This window comes from Pristiophorus japonicus, chromosome 17 (assembly GCF_044704955.1).
Source record: "Pristiophorus japonicus isolate sPriJap1 chromosome 17, sPriJap1.hap1, whole genome shotgun sequence".
Classification (NCBI taxonomy): Eukaryota; Metazoa; Chordata; class Chondrichthyes; family Pristiophoridae; genus Pristiophorus; species Pristiophorus japonicus.
The window spans coordinates 42,703,089-42,722,237 of record NC_091993.1 but is presented as its reverse complement, the minus strand read 5'-3'; the positions used below and the strand labels follow the sequence as shown (position 1 = coordinate 42,722,237).

The 19,149-nt window shown below is 45.8% G+C and overlaps 1 protein-coding gene and 1 long non-coding RNA gene across 3 annotated transcripts in view; one reads left to right on the top strand and one right to left on the bottom strand.

Annotated features, from left to right (window-relative positions):
* Nucleotides 1–1,684: 1,684 nt before the first annotated feature.
* LOC139227719 (uncharacterized) lies at nucleotides 1,685–16,890 on the bottom strand. The gene is made up of 3 exons (XR_011587455.1): nucleotides 16,654–16,890; nucleotides 12,404–12,625; nucleotides 1,685–6,644 (listed from the first exon to the last, which is right to left on the bottom strand). It is a non-coding gene; the product is annotated as an uncharacterized lncRNA (long non-coding RNA).
* The window catches only part of abhd17c (abhydrolase domain containing 17C, depalmitoylase), a 71,844-nt gene continuing 69,229 nt past the window's right edge, over nucleotides 16,535–19,149 (top strand). For both annotated transcript variants that reach the window (XM_070858687.1, XM_070858686.1), the window contains exon 1: nucleotides 16,535–17,393. In XM_070858687.1, coding sequence (XP_070714788.1) covers nucleotides 16,816–17,393 — 578 coding nt within the window. In that variant the 5' untranslated portion in view covers nucleotides 16,535–16,815. The remainder of the gene's footprint in view (nucleotides 17,394–19,149) is intronic.

The following is a 19,149-nucleotide window of genomic DNA, read 5'->3' as shown; positions in this document are numbered from 1 at the left end:
TCTGTCCCCTCCTCCAGGTCATCTGTGTATATTGTAAACAGTTGTGGTCCCAGCACCGACCCCTGTGGCACACCACTAACCACCGATTTCCAACCTGAAAAAGACCCATTTATCCCGACTCTCTGCTTTCTGTTAGCCAGCCAATTCTTTATCCATGCTAATACATTTCCTCTGACTCCGCGTACCTTTATCTTCTGCAGTAACCTTTTGTGTGGCACCTTATCGAATGCCTTTTGGAAATCTAAATACACCATATCCATCGGTACACCTCTATTCACCATGCTCGTTATATCCTCAAAGAATTCCAGTAAATTAGTTAAACAGGATTTCCCCTTCATGAATCCATGTTGCGTCTGCTTGATTGCACTATTCCTATCTAGATGTCCCGCTATTTCTTCCTTAATGATAGCTTCAAGCATTTTCCCCACTACAGATGTTAAACTAACTGGCCTATAGTTACCTGCCTTTTGTCTGCCCCCTTTTTTAAACAGAAGCGTTACATTAGCTGCTTTCCAATCCGCTGGTACCTCCCCAGAGTCCAGAGAATTGTGGTAGATTATAACGAATGCATCTGCTATAACTTCCGCCATCTCTTTTAATACCCTGGGATGCATTTCATCAGGACCAGGGGACTTGTCTACCTTGAGTCCCATTAGCCTGTCCAGCACTACCTCCCTAGTGATAGTGATTGTCTCAAGGTCCTCCCTTCCCACATTCCCGTGACCAGCAATTTTTGGCATGGTTTTTGTGTCTTCCACTGTGAAGACCGAAGCAAAATAATTGTTTAAGGTCTCAGCCATTTCCACATTTCCCATTAAATCCCCCTTCTCATCTTCTAAGGGACCAACATTTCTTTAGTCACTCTTTTCTGTTTTATATATCTGTAAAAGCTTTTCTATCTGTTTTTATGTTTTGCGCAAGTTTACTTTCGTAATCTATCTTTCCTTTCTTTATTGCTTTCTTAGTCATTCTTTGCTGTCGTTTAAAATTTTCCCAATCTTCTAGTTTCCCACTAACCTTGGCTACCTTATACGCAGACACACTGCTCTGATCTTCTCTGAGTGTAGACAAACTTAGGAACATTTTGCGATGTTAAATGCGCTATATAAATGTAAATTGTTGTTGAATGCGAAATACAAACATCTGCAATCAACTGGAGAGAGTGGACTTAATGTGTGGAAAACATAGTGAGAGTTATAATCGCACCATGTATGGCCACAATAAATCGAGAACAGGAAGCGTTTGAAAGGGAATCAGAGGTTCCCACTGGTGGAGTTGTGCTGCTGAACAGTGCTGACGGGATCACTTCATCAAATGCACATTACCATTGTTAAATATAGCAAATCTGATAATGGAGGCGAGAGCACCATTGCCTTGCAGCTTTACTTTTCAGAAGTTTTCTCTGAGCTCTGAGCAGATTTGGCAGACAAAAGATTCATCTTAAGGTTATAGCGTTGTCCTGCTTCTCAGACCAGCTCAACAGGTCTGTCAGAGATGTTCTACAAAACACTGAAGGAATGCAATTTGCTGGTACCAAAGATGTGTTGCTGAGCATCGAATTGATCAGTACCTCTTGATAAGGTAGGGTAAGCATACAAAGCAGAGCAGGCTGGGTCAATGGTACCTTTGTTAGAGAATGGGTGGTCCTTAATTATAAGATACTCCTCAAAATAATAGGGTTCAAAAGCATTTATTGTTGATGTTCATGGAGCTTTGCGCATAGTGATAACTATTATTTGACAATAATTACACATACACGTGATAGCACACTTACGGCAGTACTTTACGCATTCACTGGAGAATTCACGTATTACAGTTCTCGAGCTCGAGGGGTTTATGCTTGATCAGGCCTCATCAAACTCTGAGGTATCTCTGTTGACACTAACTTTTATATACTTTTTTTCAACCTAGCTACTTGAGAATCCCCAAGATAGTCTTTTCTTGATATACAGTATATTAATGACTTGGATGTGGGTGTACAGGGCACAATTTCAAAATTGCAGATGACAAAAACTGAAAGTTGAACAGTGAGGAGGAGAGTGATAGACTTCAGGAAGACATAGACAGGTTGGTGAAATGGGCGGACACATGGCAGGTGAAAGTCAACGCAGAAAAGTGTGAAGTAATACATTTTGGTAGAAAGAATGAGAGGACATATAAACTAAATGGTACAATCCTAAAGGGTGTGCATGAACAGAGAGACCTGGGAGTATGTGTGCACAAATCGTTGAAGGTGGCAGGGAAGGTTGAGAAAGCAGTTAAAAAGGCTTACGGGATCCTGGGCTTCATAAATAGAGGTATAGAGTACAAAAGTATGGAAATTATGATGAACCTTTATAAAACACTGGTTCAGCCCCAACTGGAGTACTGTGTCCAATTCTGGGCACCACACTTTAGGAAGGATGTGAAGGCCTTAGAGAAGGTGCAGAAAAGATTTATGAGAATGATTCCAGGAATGAGGGACTTCAGTTACATTGATAGACTGGAGAAGCTGGGGTTGTTCTCCTTGGGGCAGATAAGATTGAGAGGAGATATGATAGAGGTGAGGGGTCTGGACAGAACAGATAGAAAATGTTCCCATTGCCAGAAGAGTCAAGAACCAGAGGACTCAGATTTAAGGTGATTGGCAAAAGAACCAAGATCGGCAAAAGAGCCAATGTAAGAAAAAACTTTTTTATGCAGCGGGTTCTGGAATGCACTGTCTGAAGGGTGGTGGAGGCAGACTTAATCTTATCTTTAAAAAGGGAGTTGGATAAGTATCTGAAGGAAAAAGATTTGCTGGACTACGAGGAAAGGGCAGGGGAGTGGGACTAGCTGAGATTTGAACATAAGAACATAAGAATTAGGAACAGGAATAGGCCATCTAGCCCCTCGAGCCTGCTCCGCCATTCAACAAGCTCATGGCTGATCTGGCCGTGGACTCATCTCCGCTTATCCGCCCGCTCCCCATAACCCTTAATTCCCGTATTGGTTAAAAATCTATCTGTGACTTGAATACATTCAATGAGCTCGCCTCAACTGCTTCCTTGTGCAGAGAATTCCACAGATTCACAACCCTCTGGGAGAAGAAATTCCTTCTCAACTCGGTTTTAAATTGGCTCCCCCATATTTTGAGGCTGTGCCCCCTAGTTCTAGTCTCCCCGACCAGTGGAAACAACCTCTCTGCCTCTATCTTGTCTATCCTTTTCATTATTTTAAATGTTTCACCCCTCATCCTTCTGAACTCCAATGAGTAAAGACCCAGTCTACTCAATCTATCATCATAAGGTAAACCCCTCATCTCCTGAATCATCCTAGTGAATCGTCTCTGTACCCCCTCCAAAGCTAGTATATCCTTCCTGAAGTAAGGTCACCAAAACTGCACGCAGTACTCCAGGTGCGGCCTCACCAATACCCGATACAGTTGCAGAAGGACCTCTCTGCTTTTGTACCCCATCCCTCTCGCAATGAAGGCCAACATTGCATTCGCCTTCCTGATTACCTAACTTGACGCGCAAAATGGCCTTCTTCCGTGCTGTAACCATTTTATGATTCTATGATATTACCTCACTTCATTAGCTGCAGTTTTAACTTCCCAAACACTGTTCCAGCTTCACCTTGACTGAAATGTCAATCAAATCATTCAACTGGAGACAGTTACAGAGAGCTAATGAACAAAGGCCCTCTACGGGCGATGTCATCACTTGCCATGTACAGATATGCCCTTGAGGAGATAACCCGTAGCTATATATTCCTATAACAAAGGAGCTTGTTTATCCTTATGTTCTTATTAATGTTGGGGAAGTCCAGAACCAGTGGTCACAGTCTAAGGATAAGGGGTAAGCCATTTAGGACTGAGATGAGGAGAAACTTCTTCACCCAGAGAGTGGTGAACCTGTGGAATTCTCTACCACAGCAAGTTGTTGAGGCCAATTCACTAAATATATTCAAAAAGGAGTTAGATGTAGTCCTTACTACTAGGGGGATCAAGGATTTTGGCGAGAAAGCAGGAATGGGGTGCTGAAGTTGCATGTTCAGCCATGAACTCATTAAATGGTGGTGCAGGCTCGAAGGGCCGAATGGCCTACTCCTGCACCTATTTTCTATGTTTCTATCCACTGCTGAAATTTTTATCAGCTAAAAACTGTCTCTGCTTGGTATTTCTTTTAATTCCCACTGATTATTCTGAACATGGAAACTCATTTAACAAATAAAAGCTAAAAAGTTGAGTCTCCTTTGAGGAATGAGTGAAAGCCAGCTTGGAAAGCCTGCTAAATTTCCATGTTAAGGAGGTACAGGCAACTCGCGATTATTCACATACGGATCCAACGGGAAACTGTTGTAACGGGATTTAAAATTTTGGCCTGGGACAGCATTCGGGCCGGTGCATTTGGAGTCCTTTCAGCCCGGGACAGCATCGGGCCGGTGCGTTCGGTGTCCTTTCGGCCCGGGACAGCATCGGGCCGGTGTGTTCGGCCTGAGTCCTTTCGGCCTGGGACAGCATCGGGCCGGTGTGTTCGGAGTCCTTTCGGCCCGGTGTATTCGGAGTCCTTTCGGCCCGGGACAGCATCGGGCCAGTGCGTTCGGAGTCCTTTCGGCCCGGGACAGTATCGGGCCGGTGTGTTCGGAGTCCTTTTGGCCTGGGACAGCATCGGGCCGGTGCATTCGGAGTCCTTTCGGCCTGGGACAGCATCGGGCCGGTGCGTTCGGAGTCCTTTCGGCCCGGGACAGCATCGGGCCGGTGCGTTCGGAGTCCTGAAGGCCCAGGAAGGCATCGGGTTTTAACTTTATAATGTTAATCGTTCTAACAGAGAAATCATTTACCCGGCATAGCCCAATCCCCGAGGTGCCCGGATAATCGAGAGATGCCTGTAGTTAGGAAGAAAGATGTAGACTGCAGGAAGATATCAATGGACTGGTCGGGTAGACAGAAAAGTGGCAAATGGAATTCAATTTGGAGAAGTGTGGAGTAATGCATTTGGAGAGGGCTAACATGGCAAGGAAATACACAATAAATGGTAGGATACTGAGAAGTGTAGAGGAATAGAGGGACCTTGGACTGCATGCCCACAAATCCCTAAAAATAGCAGGACAAGTAGATAAGGTGGTTAAGAAGGCATATAGGATACTTTCCTTTATTAGCCAAGGCACAGAATACAAGAGCATGGAGGTTATGCTTGAACTGTACAAAACACTAGTTAGGTCATAGCTAGAGTACTGCATACAGTTCTGGTCACTACATTACAGGAAAGATGTGAGTGGACCAGAGAGTGTACAGAGATTTAGCCAGGACTGGAGAATTTTAGCTATGAGGAAAGATTGGATAGGCTGGGGTTATTTACTTTGAAACAGAGGAACCTGAGGGTAGACTTGATTGAGGTGTATAAAATTATGAGGAGCCTAGATAGAGTGGGTAGGAAGGACCTGTTTCCCTTAGCAGAGAGGTTAATAACCAGAGGACATCGATTTAAAGTAATTTGTAGAAGGATTAGAGAGTTGAGGAGAACTTTTTTCACCCAAAATGTATTGAGTGCTGGAACTCACTGCCTGAAGGGGTGGTAGAAGCAGAAACGCTCATCACATTTAAAAAAAACTTGGATATGCACTTGAAGTGCCGTAACCTACAAGGCTATGGACCAAGAGCTGGAAAGTGGGATTAGGCTGGATTGCTCTTTTTTGGCCGGCGCAGACACAGTGGGTCGAATAATCTCCTTCTGTGCACCCACATTATGATAAGCAAAACATCAGTTAAAAGAACTGTAAGACTTCATTATTTTTGAGCCAATTTAAAATAGTAAGTCAAGTGTTGTATTGATTATTTGCTTAGTATGTTTTGCTTAATATGATTTGCTTCTGTGTAAGCATAGGAACAGGAGGAGGCCATCCAGTCCTTCAAGCCTGTTCCGCCATTCAATTAGTTCATGGCTAATCTGTATCTTAACTCCATCTCCTGCCTTGGTTCTGTATCCCTTAATGCATTTGCCTCACAAAAATATATCGATCTCAGTTTTGAAATTTCCAATTGACTTATCCATAACAGCTTTTTGGGAGAAGAGAGTTCCAGATTTTTGCTACCCTTTGTATGAAGAAGTATTTTCTGACAACATCCGTGAACGACCTTGCTTTAATTTTAAGGTTATGCACTTTGTTCTGGACTCCCCCACCAAAGGAAATAGTTTCTCCACCTACCCTATCAATTCCTTTGATCATCTTAAACAGCTCAATTAGATGACCTGTAAATGGTAACACCAGAATCATTACCAGCAACTGCTGTCTGGGGAAAAAAGGAGCAGTGGATATGGTCTGAAACTGTTCAACTCGACATTGAGTTCAGAATGTTGTAAAGTACCTAATTGAAAGATGAGATGCTGTTCCTGGAGCATCTGTTGAGCTTCAGAAGGGATGATGGTGCAAGGCGAGAGGCGGGAGCAGTGTCAAGAGGCCTATAAAGGCCCGGCAGGAGTTCCTGAGGCGGCGGCAGTCAGCGAGAGGCGGGAGCAGCGTCGAGAGGCCTATAAAGGCCCAGTGGGAGTTCCTGAGGCGGCGGCAGTCGGTGAGAGGCGGGAGCAGCGTCGGGAGGCCTATAAAGGCCCAGCGGGAGTTCCTGAGGCGGCGGCAGTCAGCGGGAGCAGCGTCGCGAGGCCTATAAAGGCCTACCAGTGTAGCTGCAGTGGGGAGAGAAAGCAAAAAAGTAGAAAGAAATCGAAGGTGACGTCACAGCCAAGTGATTGGCTGGTAATTGGTAAGTAGCTTTTCTTTTCCTTTCCTGTATCAGTAAGTAACATTTAGCCTTGCTGTTGCCAAATTAAGTTTATCTAAGGGTTAAGTCATGGCAGGACAGCTCGGACATGTGTTATGCTCCTCCTGTACTATGTGGGAAGTCAGGGACACTTCCGGTGTCCCTGATGACTACGTGTGCGGGAAGTGTATCCATCTCCAGCTCCTGACGGACCGCATTGCGGCACTAGAGCTGCAGGTGGATTCATTCTGGAGCATGCACGATGCTGAGAATGACGTGAATAGCACGTTTAGCGAGTTGGTCTCACCGTAGGTAAAGGGTACACAGCCAGATAGTAAATGGGTAACCAACAGGAAGAGCAGTGCAAGGAAGGTAGTGCAGGGGTCCCCTGCGGTCATCCCCCTGCAAAACAGATACACCGCTTTGGGTACTGTTGAGGGGGATGACTCGTCGGGGGGAGCAGCAGCAGCCAAGTTCATGGCACTGTGAGTGGCTCTGCTGCACAGGAGGGCAGGAAAAAGAGTGGGAGAGCTATAGTGATAGGGGATTCGATTGCAAGGGGAATAGATAGGCGTTTCTGCAGCAGCAACCGAGACTCCAGGATGGTATGTTGCCACCCTGGTGCAAGGGTCAAGGATGTCTCGGAGCGGGTGCAGGACATTCTGAAAAGGGAGGGTGAACAGCCAGTTGTCATGATGCATATAGGTACCAACGATATAGGTAAAAAACGGGATGATGTCCTAAGAGATGAATTTAGGAAGTTAGGAGCTAAATTAAAAAGGACCTCAAAAGTAGTAATCTCAGGATTGCTACCAGTGCCACATGCTAGTCAGAGTAGGAATCGCAGGATAGCTCAGATGAATACATGGCTTGAGGAGTGGTGCAGAAGGGAGGGATTCAAATTCCTGGGACATTGGAACCGGTTCTGGGGGAGGTGGGACCAGTACAAACCGAACGGCCTGCACCTGGGCAGGACCGGAACCAATGTCCTAGGAGGAGTGTTTGCTAGTGCTGTTGGGGAGGCATTAAACTAACATGGCAGGGGGGGGGGGGGGAACCTATGCAGGGAGACAGAGGGAAATAAAATGGAGGCAGAAACAAAAGATAGAAAGGAGAATAGTAAAAGTGGAGGGCAGATAAACCCAAGGCAAAAAACAAAAAGGGCCACATTACAGCAAAATTCTAAAGGGGCAAAGTGTGTTAAAAAGACAAACCTGAAGGCTCTGTGCCTCAATGCGAGGTGTATTCGGAATAAGGTGGACGAATTAGCTGTGCAGACAGCAGTTAACGATTATGATGTAATTGGCATCACGGAGACATGGTTCCAGGGTGACCAAGGCTGGGAACTCAACATCCAGGGGTATTGAACATTTAGGAAGGATAGGCAGAGAGGAAAAGGAGGCAGGGTGGCGTTGCTGGTTAAAGAGGAAATTAATGCAATAATAAGGAGGGACATTAGCCTGGATGATGTGGAATCGGTATGGGTGGAGCTCCGGAATTCCAAAGGACAGAAAACGTTAGTGGGAGTTGTGTACAGACCACCAAACAGTAGTAGTGAGGTTAGGGACAGCATCAAACAAGAAATAAGGGATGTGTGCAATAAAGATACAGCAGTTATCATGGGCGACTTTAATCTACATATTGATTGGGCTAACCAAACTGGTAGCAATGTGGTGGAAGAGGATTTCCTGGAGTGTATTAGGGATGGTTTTCTCGACCAATATGTCGAGGAATCAACTAGAGAGCAAGCCATCCTAGACTGGGTGATGTGTAATGAGAAGGGGCTAATTAGCAATCTTGTTGTGCGAGGCCCCTTGAGGAAGAGTGACCATAATATGGTAGAATTCTTTATTAAGATGGAGAGTGGCACAGTTAATTCGGAAACTAGGGTCCTGAACTTAAGGAAAGGTAACTTCGACGGTATGAGGCGTGAATTGGCTAGAATAGACTGGCAAAGGATACTTAAAGGGTTGACGGTGGATAAGCAATGGGAAGCATTTAAAGATCACATGGATGAACTTCAGTAATTGTACATCCCTGTCTGGAGTAAAAATAAAACAGGAAACGTGACTCAACCATGGCTAACAAGGGAAATTTAGGATAGTGTTAAAGCCAAGGAAGAGGCATATAAATTGGCGAGAAAAAGCAACAAACCTGAGGACTGGGAGAAATTTAGAATTCAACAGAGGAGGACTAAGGGTTTAATTAAGAGAGGGAAAATAGAGTACGAGAGGAAGCTTGCAGGGAACATAAAAATGGACTGCAAAAGCTTCTATAAATATGTGAAGAGAAAAAGATTAGTGAAGACAAATGTAAGTCCCGTGCAGTCAAATTCAGGTGACTTTATAATGGGGAACAAAGAAATGGCAGACCAATTGAACCAATACTTCAGTTCTGTCTTCACGAAGGAAGGCACAAATAACCTTCCGAATGTACTAGGGGACAATGGGTCTAGTGAGAAGGAGGAACTGAAGGATATCCTTATTAGGCGGGAAATTGTGTTCGGGAAATTGATGGGATTGAAGGCCGACAAATCCCCGGGGCCTGATAGTCTGCATCCCAGAGTACTTAAGGAAGTGGCCCTAGAAATAGTGGATGCATTGGTGATCATTTTCCAACAGTTTATCGACTCTGGATCAGTTTCTTTCGACTGGAGGGTAGCTAATGTAACACCACTTTTTAAAAAAGGAGGGCGAGAGAAAACGGGTTAATTATAGACCGGTTAGCCTGACACCAGTAGTGGGGAAAATGTTAGGAATCAATCATTAAGGATGAAATAACAGCACATTTGGAAAGCAGTGACAGGATCGGACCAAGTCAGCATGGATTTATAAAAGGGAAATCATGCTTGAAGATGTAACTAGCAGAGTGGACAAGGGAGAACCAGTGGATGTGGTGTATTTGGACTTTCAAAAGGCTTTTGCCAAGGTCCCGCACAAGAGATTGGTGTGCAAAATCAAAGCGCATGGTATTGGGGGTAATGTACTGACGTGGATAGAGAACTGGTTGGCAGACAGGAAGCAGAGAGTCGGGATATATGGGTTATTTTCAGAATGGCAGGCAGTGACTAGTGGAGTGCCACAGGGCTTAGTGCTGGTACCTCAGCTCTTTACAATATACATTAACTATTTAGATGAAGGAATTGAGTGTAATATCTCCAAGTTTGCGGATGACACTAAACTGGGTGGCAGTGTGAGCTGTGAGGAGGACGCTGAGAGGCTGCAGGTGACTTGCACAGGTTAGGTGAGTGGGTAAATGCATGGCAGATGCAGTATAATATGGATAAATGTGAGGTTATCCATTTTGGGGGCAAAAACACGAAGGCAGAATATTATCTGAATGGCGGCAGAATAGGAAAAGGGGAGACGCAACGAGACCTGGGTGTCATGGTTCATCAGTCACTGAAAGTGGGCATGCAGGTACAGCAGGTGGTGAAGAAGGCAAATGGTATGTTGGCCTTCATAGCTAGGGGATTTGAGTATAGGAGCAGGGAGGTCTTATGCAGTTGTACAGGGCCTTAGTGAGGCCTCACCTGGAATATTGTGTTCAGTTTTGGTCTTCTAATCTGAGGAAGGGCGTTCTTGCTATTGAGCGAGTGCAGCGAAGGTTCACCAGACTGATTCCAGGGATGGCTGGGCTGTCATATGAGGAGATACTGGATTAACTGGGCCTTTATTCACTGGAGTTTAGAAGGATGAGAAGGGATCTCATAGAAACATGTAAGATTCTGACAGGACTGGACAGGTTAGATGCGGGAAGAATGTTCCCGATGTTGGGGAAGTCCAGAACCAGGGGACAGGGTAGGCCATTTAGGACTGAGATGTGGAGAAACTTCTTCACTCAAGAGAGTTGTTAACCTATGGAATTCCCTGCTGCAGAGAGTTGTTGATGCCAGTTCATTGGATATATTCAAGAGGGAGTTAGATATGGCCCTTATGGCTAAGGGGATCAAGGGGTATGGAGAGAAAGCAGGAAAAGAGTACTGAGGGAATGATCACATTGAATGGCGGTGCAGGCTCAAAGGGCCAAATGGCCTACTTCTGCACCTATTTTCTATGTTTCTAAGGCAAAAGGGATGGTAATGGGACAAGAAACAAACAAAAGACGGTCGAGAGCTGTAAATGACACCTGTAGAATCATCACCAGCCGTTATCTGAAAAAATGGGAGCATTGGTTATGATCAGATCATCCCTTTTGTTATTTAATTTCTCCTGCCTTCCACCCTATCACACACCTTCCCTCTTGTTCTTTCCTACCCTCGCACCCTTTCCCTGCCTCTGTTCTTGCTTAAAACCTGTTACATTTCTAACTTTTTCTAGTTTGATTGAAAGGTCATCGACCTGAAAAAGTTAATTCTCTTTTTCTCCGCAGATGCTGTCTGACCTGCTGAGCAATGTTCCCTGTAAGCTGCGTGGCTATGAGTGCTCCAAGGAACCTGTGCAGTCGAAGGAGATGCACAGGACCACACAAAATTAGAGGAAACATTGCTGCTGAGTATTTCCAGCATTTTCTGTTTTTATTAGATATACGTCTCTCTATTCCTTCATCCAAATCATTTATAAATAAAAGATGAGACCCCAGTACACATCTCTGGCGTACACGAGTCACATCCTGCCAATCTGAGTACAGACCCATAGGGGGAGATTTTACTTACCGACGCACCGGGATTGGGGGAGTCCTGCAACGTGTGGGAAACCCTGGAGGCCTGGGTCTCCACATGTACTGTGGAGTTAAATCTTTCATCATTGACAGGTTCCCCACCTGGATGTCAGTCTTGAGTGACATGCTTGGCTTCCAGACAGGAGGGGAACACCCCGCAGGACCAGGTAGGTCTGATCCATGACCCCGGGGGGGTGAGGGGTGAGGTCCAATCCCAAGTGGGGGGGGGGGGTCCAATCCCAAGGGGTTTCCGGTTCTAGATCCTGAGTGGAGGGGTCCAATCCTGGCAGAGGTGGGGTGGTAAGGGGTGAGGGTTCAGGGGGTCTGATAATGAGGGTAACCAAGAAGAAGCTGCAGCTGCCGGGTTTCCCGAGGACTGGGAAGCCCGGCTGGCCATTGTTAAACCTGTCCAGCAGGTTAGATCCAAGGCTTCCAGCCTACTTAACATATTTAAAATGTCAACCCGTCTCCTTTGGAGGGGACAGGAGAGCATGGTACGTAATCTGTGCAATCTCCAGAATAAAACATGACGGTAAAAGGGCAATTGTTAATATGTGACACGCTACTGCTGTTCAAGGCATACATAGGGCGTATGTTTTTGATCTTAAGGAACATGGGTTGTCTGTGGAAATTGCATTGTGCTGTGATCTTGAGTAAGGAGAGTCTAAATGGTCACATTTACAATGAAATAATTGGCATATTAATTAAAGCTGAATTACACAAGAAAAAATAATTTTGAGCCTAGATTGGAAAAACTATTGGACCGGTGGGCACTGCAGGATGTCAACAGTATTTTTATTGAAAAGAACTGGATTATAATTTTGTATACAACTTAGTTTGAATGGGCCATTTGTACTAGCAGTGCCCTCCTCCTGATGCTTTTATCTTGGTGACGTTGGACGATCCCAGTGCCACTCTACTGGTCCGGTTCAAAATACTCCTATACTGTGCACGAGTAAGGAAGGAGATATCTCCAATAACAGGGACCACTGATTTACGATGCTGAATACATTCAGTTTTCATTACCTGGAATTCTGACCAGTATTTTGGGAATTGAATTCTGTAATGTATGCACCTGTGAGTATGCTCACAGGTTTCTAGAGCGGTTGTCGAGGGGGTCGTTCAGCCCGACTGCCTGGCTCTCTTCCATGACTACGTTCACGCCAGAGTGTCCCTGGAGATGAAGCACGGGGTGTCCACTGGTACACTTGAGGCCTTCCATGAGAGATGGGTACCGGGGGGACTGCACTGCATCATTACAACAGGGAACAGAGTTTTAATTAGATTTGTTAAGGTTCCCTTTAATGTTTATTTGTTAATTTGCGGGTTCTAGTCATTGTGCCCCTTTACAAAAGGGTGCACTTGGCTTAAAGTTATAATTTAAAAGTGTTGTAGAGCTGTTGCAATGTGAGTGGCATAGCCAGTCATGTGATGTTCACAAGACTCAATAAAACCCCAGTCAGTTGGGTCTAGGTCATCCACGATGAGGTATGCAGTTTTGAGCATAGTGGACGAACTGGTAATGTGTAGTTTGATTGTTAAACGTTTGTTAATAAACCAACTAGTTCTTAATAGCATTGTGTTGCTATGAATTCTTAAGCAAGAAATCCATGAAGCAAATACATTACAAATTCCACCCCTTTTACTGTGAAAATCTCAAATCAATATGAAATGCCAAAAAAGGGCATCTGTTCTGTGATAAATGCTCACACCCTACATCCAATAACACAACTGGATCTCTTCAGTGATGCATACACCTGTAGAATGGGGAGTGTTGAACAAAAAGTACTTCTCCTAGACTTTTCTTCCCTTCAACTATATAAAGACTTGCATTTATATAGCATCTTTCATAACCTCGGCACATCCCAAAGTGCTTTACAGCCAATTAACTACTTTTGAACTTTAGTCACTGTTGTAATGTAGAAAACACAGCAGCCATTTGTGCACTTCAAGCTCCCACAAATAGCAATGCAATAAATGACCAGATAATCTGTTTTAAGTGTTGGTTGAAATATAAATGTTGGCCAGGACACCGGGAGAACTCAATACCATAAGATAAGAGTTTCCAATTGTACTCTCCTGGTAAGGAGCCTCAACTGCTGGATTTACATCAGGAATTGTGTACATGCATCCCACGATTTTTATATCCAGCAACGGAAGACAAATTGTGAACTGTGTGCACACATTTTCCTGATCTGTGCTCCAGACAAGCGAGCCTCCACATTGGGGACGTGCAATTAGAAAATTTACCCTGATGCTTTGCCTCAAATTGTTTGGAGCCGGGTTTCTGGTCTTTTCAGGAGTGGAATTATCAAGTCCCACTCACTTTGGTTTTCAAATGGAGGTCAATTTAACCCGTCTCATTGCTGAAAATAATCACAGCTTTACTTGTAATCTTACTTAAGGTTGTGTGTTCATGTTCCACTTGAGCATATAATTTAGGCTGACACTCCAGTGATGTATTGAGGGAGTTCTGCACTGTTGGAGGTGCAGGCTTTCGGATGAGACGTTGAACTGAGGTCCCGTCTGCTCTCTCAGGTGGACGTACACGATGACATGGCACTATTTTGAAGAACAGGGTAGCTCTTCCTGGTGTTGTGGCCAACATTTATTCCTCAACCAACATCATTAAAACAGATTATCTGATTATTTTGTCAATGCTGTTTGTGGCATCTTGCTGTGTACAAATTCCATACATTACAACAGTGACCACACTTCAAAAGTACTTAATTGGCTGTAAAGTGTTTTGGGATGACCTGAGGTCATGAAAGACACTATATAGATTCGCAGAGCACAGGAGGAAGGCATTCAGCTCATCGAGTCTACACCGGCTCTTTCGAAGAGCAATCCAATTGGTCCCACTCTTTCCCCATATGCCTGCAATGTTTTTCCTTCATATTTATCCAATTCCCTTTTGAAGGCTACGATTAAATCTGTATCCACCACCCTATCAGGCATTCCAAATCCTAACCACCCCTTGTGTGAAAAATGATTCCTCATATAATATAAAAACAGAAAATGTTGGAAATACTCAACGGGTCAGGCAGTATCTGTGGAGAGAAAAACAGAGCTAATATTTCAGGTTGATGTCAAAACTGAAAAAAGTTAAGAGATGTAACAGATTTTAAGCAAGTACAGGAGCCGGGAAAGGGGGGAGGGAAGAAAACAAAAGGGAAGGTCTGTGATAGGGTGGAAGGCAGGAGTGATTAAATGGCAAAAGGGATGATAGCACAAAGCAAAAGGAGATGGTAAGAACATGGGAATGGTAGCGGTTATGTTACTGGACTAGTAAACCAGAAGCCTGAACTAATGATTAGGAGACATGAGTCCAAATCCCATCACGGCAGCTATGGAATTTAAATTCAGTTAATTAAATAAATCTGGAATAAAAAGCTAGTATCTGCAATAGTGACCATGAAAATCCCATCTGAAGGAAATCTGCCATTCTTACTTGGTCTGGCCTATATGTGACTCCAGACCAACTCCAATGTGGTTGCCCTCTGAAATGGCCTAGCAAGCCACTCAATTGTAACAAAACCGTAGTTCAGGAAGGCGGTTCACCACCACCATCTCAAAGGCAATAAATGTTGGCTTTGTTAGCGACACCCACATCCTATGAGCAGAGATTAAGTAGACTAGGCTTATATTCTCTAGAGTTAAGAAGAATGAGAGGTGATCGCATTGAAACATACACAATTCTGACAGGGTAGATGCAGGGAGGATGTTTCCCTTGGCTGGGGAGCCTAGAATCAAGGGTCACAGTCTCAGAATAAGGGGTCGGTCATTTAGGACTGAGATGAGGAGAAATTTCTTCACTCATAAGGTGGTGAATCTTTGGATTTCTCTACCCCAGAGGGTTGTGGAAGCTCAGTTGTTGAGTATATTCAAGACAGAGATCGATAAGATTTTTGGATATTAAGGTAATCAAGGAATATGGGGATAGGGCCGGAAGATGGAGTTGAGGTAGAACATCAGCCATGATCTTATTGAATGGCGGAGCAGGCTCGAGAGGCCAAATTGCTTACTCCTGCTCCTTTCTTATGTTCTTTTGAATGAATGAATGAATAAAAAAAGGGACAAGTCACCTCTGGTTCTAGTATCAATGTAAATGTCTCTATTTTCTTCCTTTTGATGAGAAAGACATCTGGTATTTCCCTGTCAGCTCCAGTCTGGAAAGGGAGTACTGTGTGCACCTGGCCCAGGTCAGTGTGTGCTGACTCGTTCATTTCTGGCAATTAAAAGTCAACCATGTGCCCCCTTGTTAAAGGAGCACAACCAATAAGACTGTAAATTAAAACCAAATTAAAGGGAAACTTAATAAATCAAATTAGAATTTTGTTACCGGTTGTGATCATGCACTCCAGTCCCTCCGGTGCCTACCGGTTGCAGAAGGCCTCAAGTGTCCCAGTGGACACTGCGTGCTCCATCTCCAGGGACACCCGGGCGCGAACATAGCCGCAGAAGAGATGGAGGCAGTTGGGCCGAACGAACCCCTCGACCGCTCGCTGTGTGGACCTGTTGGTGGCCACATTGGCCAGGCCCAGGAGCAGTTGTACGAGGTCTTCCGACTTGAATTTATATAGCACCTTTCACAACCACCGGATATCTGAAAGCGTCTTACAGCCAATGAAGTACTTTTTGAAGTGTTGTCACTGTTGTAATGTAGGAAACGCAGCAGCCAATTTGTGCTCAAGCAAGCTCCCATAAAGAGCAATGTGATAATGACCGGACATTCTGTTTTTTTGTTATCTTGATTGAGGGATAAATATTGGCTGGGACACCCCTGCTCTTCTTCGAAATAGTGCCATGGGATCTTTTGCTTCCACCTGAGAGCAGACGAGGCCTCAGTTTAACGCCTCATCCGAAAGATGGCACCTCCGACACTGCAGCGCTCCCTCGGTACTGCACTGGAGTGACAGCCTAGACCTGTCGTGGACTTGAACCCACAACCGTCGGACTGAGAGGCGAGCATGCAACCCACTGAGCCGCAGTCAGCTTGCCCGCTCCGCGCACCGGTGGTGCCCAGTGATCAGGAGCGTGGGAATGAAGTGCAACCAAAAATCGAGGAGCAGCCCCCTCCCCTTCAAATAGTGGAAGCTGTCAAGGTAAAGCTGAAGTGGCCCCAGATGAGCCGGAAGTGTTGGTTGGCAGGGCGGGCCTGACGCACCGGCCGCCCCTCGCGAAATGGCTGCTGTGTAAGAGAATGAGTAAAGTGTGCGTGGGGGGGTCTCCCGTTGAGCCTTAACATGCCTCGATGCTAATTCCGGCCGCTTTACCTGACCGAGTTGTCGGACAACCACACAAGCGCCGACTTGCGCGCCATGCCGCCGCCGCCGTCTCGCTCCGGCCACTGACCGTTGCTGGCAGCTCGCGGCGGCGCCAGCAGCCCCGGCCCCTCCCCCTCGCCGCGCGCGCCGGTCCCTGGCAACCGGGCCCGCATGCCGGCGGTGGTGAGGGAGCAGCCGGGCAGCGGCGGAGGCAGCCCGTCTTCACCCCCGCCTCCACCCAGGATGAACGGCTTCTCGCTCGGCGAGCTGTGCTGGCTCTTCTGCTGCCCGCCCTGCCCGAGCCGCATCGCCGCCAAGCTGGCCTTCCTGCCGCCCGAGCCCACCTACACGCTGCTGCCCGGCGAGGCGGCGGGCGGCGGCGGCGGGGTGGCCGTCGTTGCCGCCGCCACCGCCGCCGGCTGCCTGCACCTGACCGAGCGGGCCGACTGGCAGTACACACAACGCGAGCTCGACTCGCTCGAGGTGTTCTTCGCACGCACCGCCCGCGGCAGCCGCCTCGGCTGCATGTTCGTCCGCTGCGCCCCCGACTCGCGCTACACCCTGCTCTTCTCGCACGGCAACGCCGTCGACCTGGGCCAGATGTGCAGCTTCTACATCGGCCTCGGCTCCCGCATCAACTGCAACGTCTTCTCCTACGACTACTCGGGCTACGGGGCCAGCGACGGCAAACCGTCCGAGAAGAACCTCTACGCTGACATTGAGGCGGCGTGGACGGCGCTCCGGACAAGGTCAGTTGCGCTGTGTAAATGCTGGTGGGTGGGGGAGAGAGAGGTCAGTCCAGGGCTTCCACTTTCATCAACTACAATCAAGTATTATATGTGGGTGTGTATCACTCCGTCAAAGGATTGTATCTCTCAATTTTTGTTAGACTGTTGCTTACCACACTGTTTAGAGTTAAAGAGACAATGACTTAAAAAATTATCTCGGGCGATGGCGCAAATGGGCGGTATTGGACGGGCAGCTGATCCAATACCGCCTGTTTTGTGTCACCGCCCGATTACGAATTTCTGAATGGTTACAGCACAGAAGGAGGCCATTCGGCCCGGCTGCAAGAGCACTTCAGCGGGTCCCACTCCCCCACCCTTTCCCCATAGCCTTCCAAATTGTTTTCCTTCAGGTACTTATCCAATTCCCTTTTGAAAGCCACGATTGAATCTGCCTGCACCACCCTTTCAGGCAGTGCATTCCAGATCCTAACCACTCTCTGCATAAAAAGGTTTTTCCTGATGTCGCCTTCGGTTCTTCTGCTAATTTGTGTCCTCTGGTTCTCGACCCTTCCGCCAATGGGAACAGTTTCTCTCTACTCTGTCCAGACCCCTAATGATTTTGAACACTTCCATCAAATCTCCTCCTGACCTTCTCTGTTCTAAGGATAACAACCCCAGCTTCTCCAGTTTATTCCATTTAACTGTCATCCTTCATCCCTAGAACCATTTTTGTAAATCTTTTTCTATCAGTTAATATTGATTAATTTAAATGTAAATCTGATTTCCTTCAGAAAAGAACATATTGAGAAGCAGTACATGAGTAATTTGAGACATGACTTGTTAATTGTAGTGTGCTCAGGAGGAAAAAGGTGACTTTGGACCTATGGTTCCCAAAGCTCTCCAAGGGTTTTACTCCTGTCACGTTGTAGACTCACAGATAGAGATTGATTGCTATGATTAGTCAACAACTCCATTATCGTTGTAACATACGACTACCAGGATGGTAGAAGGTGAACTAGATGGATTTTGGTCTTTCATCAAGCAGTTCCTATTTCTCTTCACATAAATATTGCAGAGATAGATTTCTAGATTTCTTGCCTTGAGTCAGAGGGTTGCAGGTTCAAGCCCTACTCCATTCGGGTGGACACTTCTATGCGGAATGATGGGAGTGCTGCAATGTTGGCGGCTCCATCTTTTGCGTCAGACGCTAGCCTGTTCCGCTGGGATGTAACGGATCTCGGAGCACTGTTCCAAGTAGAGTAGGTCATTCTACCGGTGTTCTGCTTGGCATTCTTCCCTCAAATGCCACCAAAACCAGATTATTTGATCATTCATCTTGTTTGTTGTGTGCAACTGGCTGCTGTGTTTGTCAACATAATATATGCCCTCGCTTTAAAAGAAATTAATTGATTGTGAACTGATTTGGATGTTATGAGGACATAAGGTGTATAATTGTAATATGCAATAAGAACGACCTCTTGAATGATCTGATGTGTTTTCTGAAGGGCAATAACTTGAGCTGTCTTGGGAATTCCCTCTACACAGTTGGATTTTCTTTATTGCTGGTTGTGCCCTCTCCAGTTCCTCACCATCTTTTTCCTGGATATGTTCTGATGGAACATCTCTTTTAACTACATGTCACCCTTTGATTAGGGTTAGTGTGAGAGATTATTTCATCGATATAATACGGAATGATATTGGCCCTGATGATGAGTTATCTCAAGGGAGACGAGAAACATGGTCCAACTTTAAAATATCTTATCAGATATGATGAAGG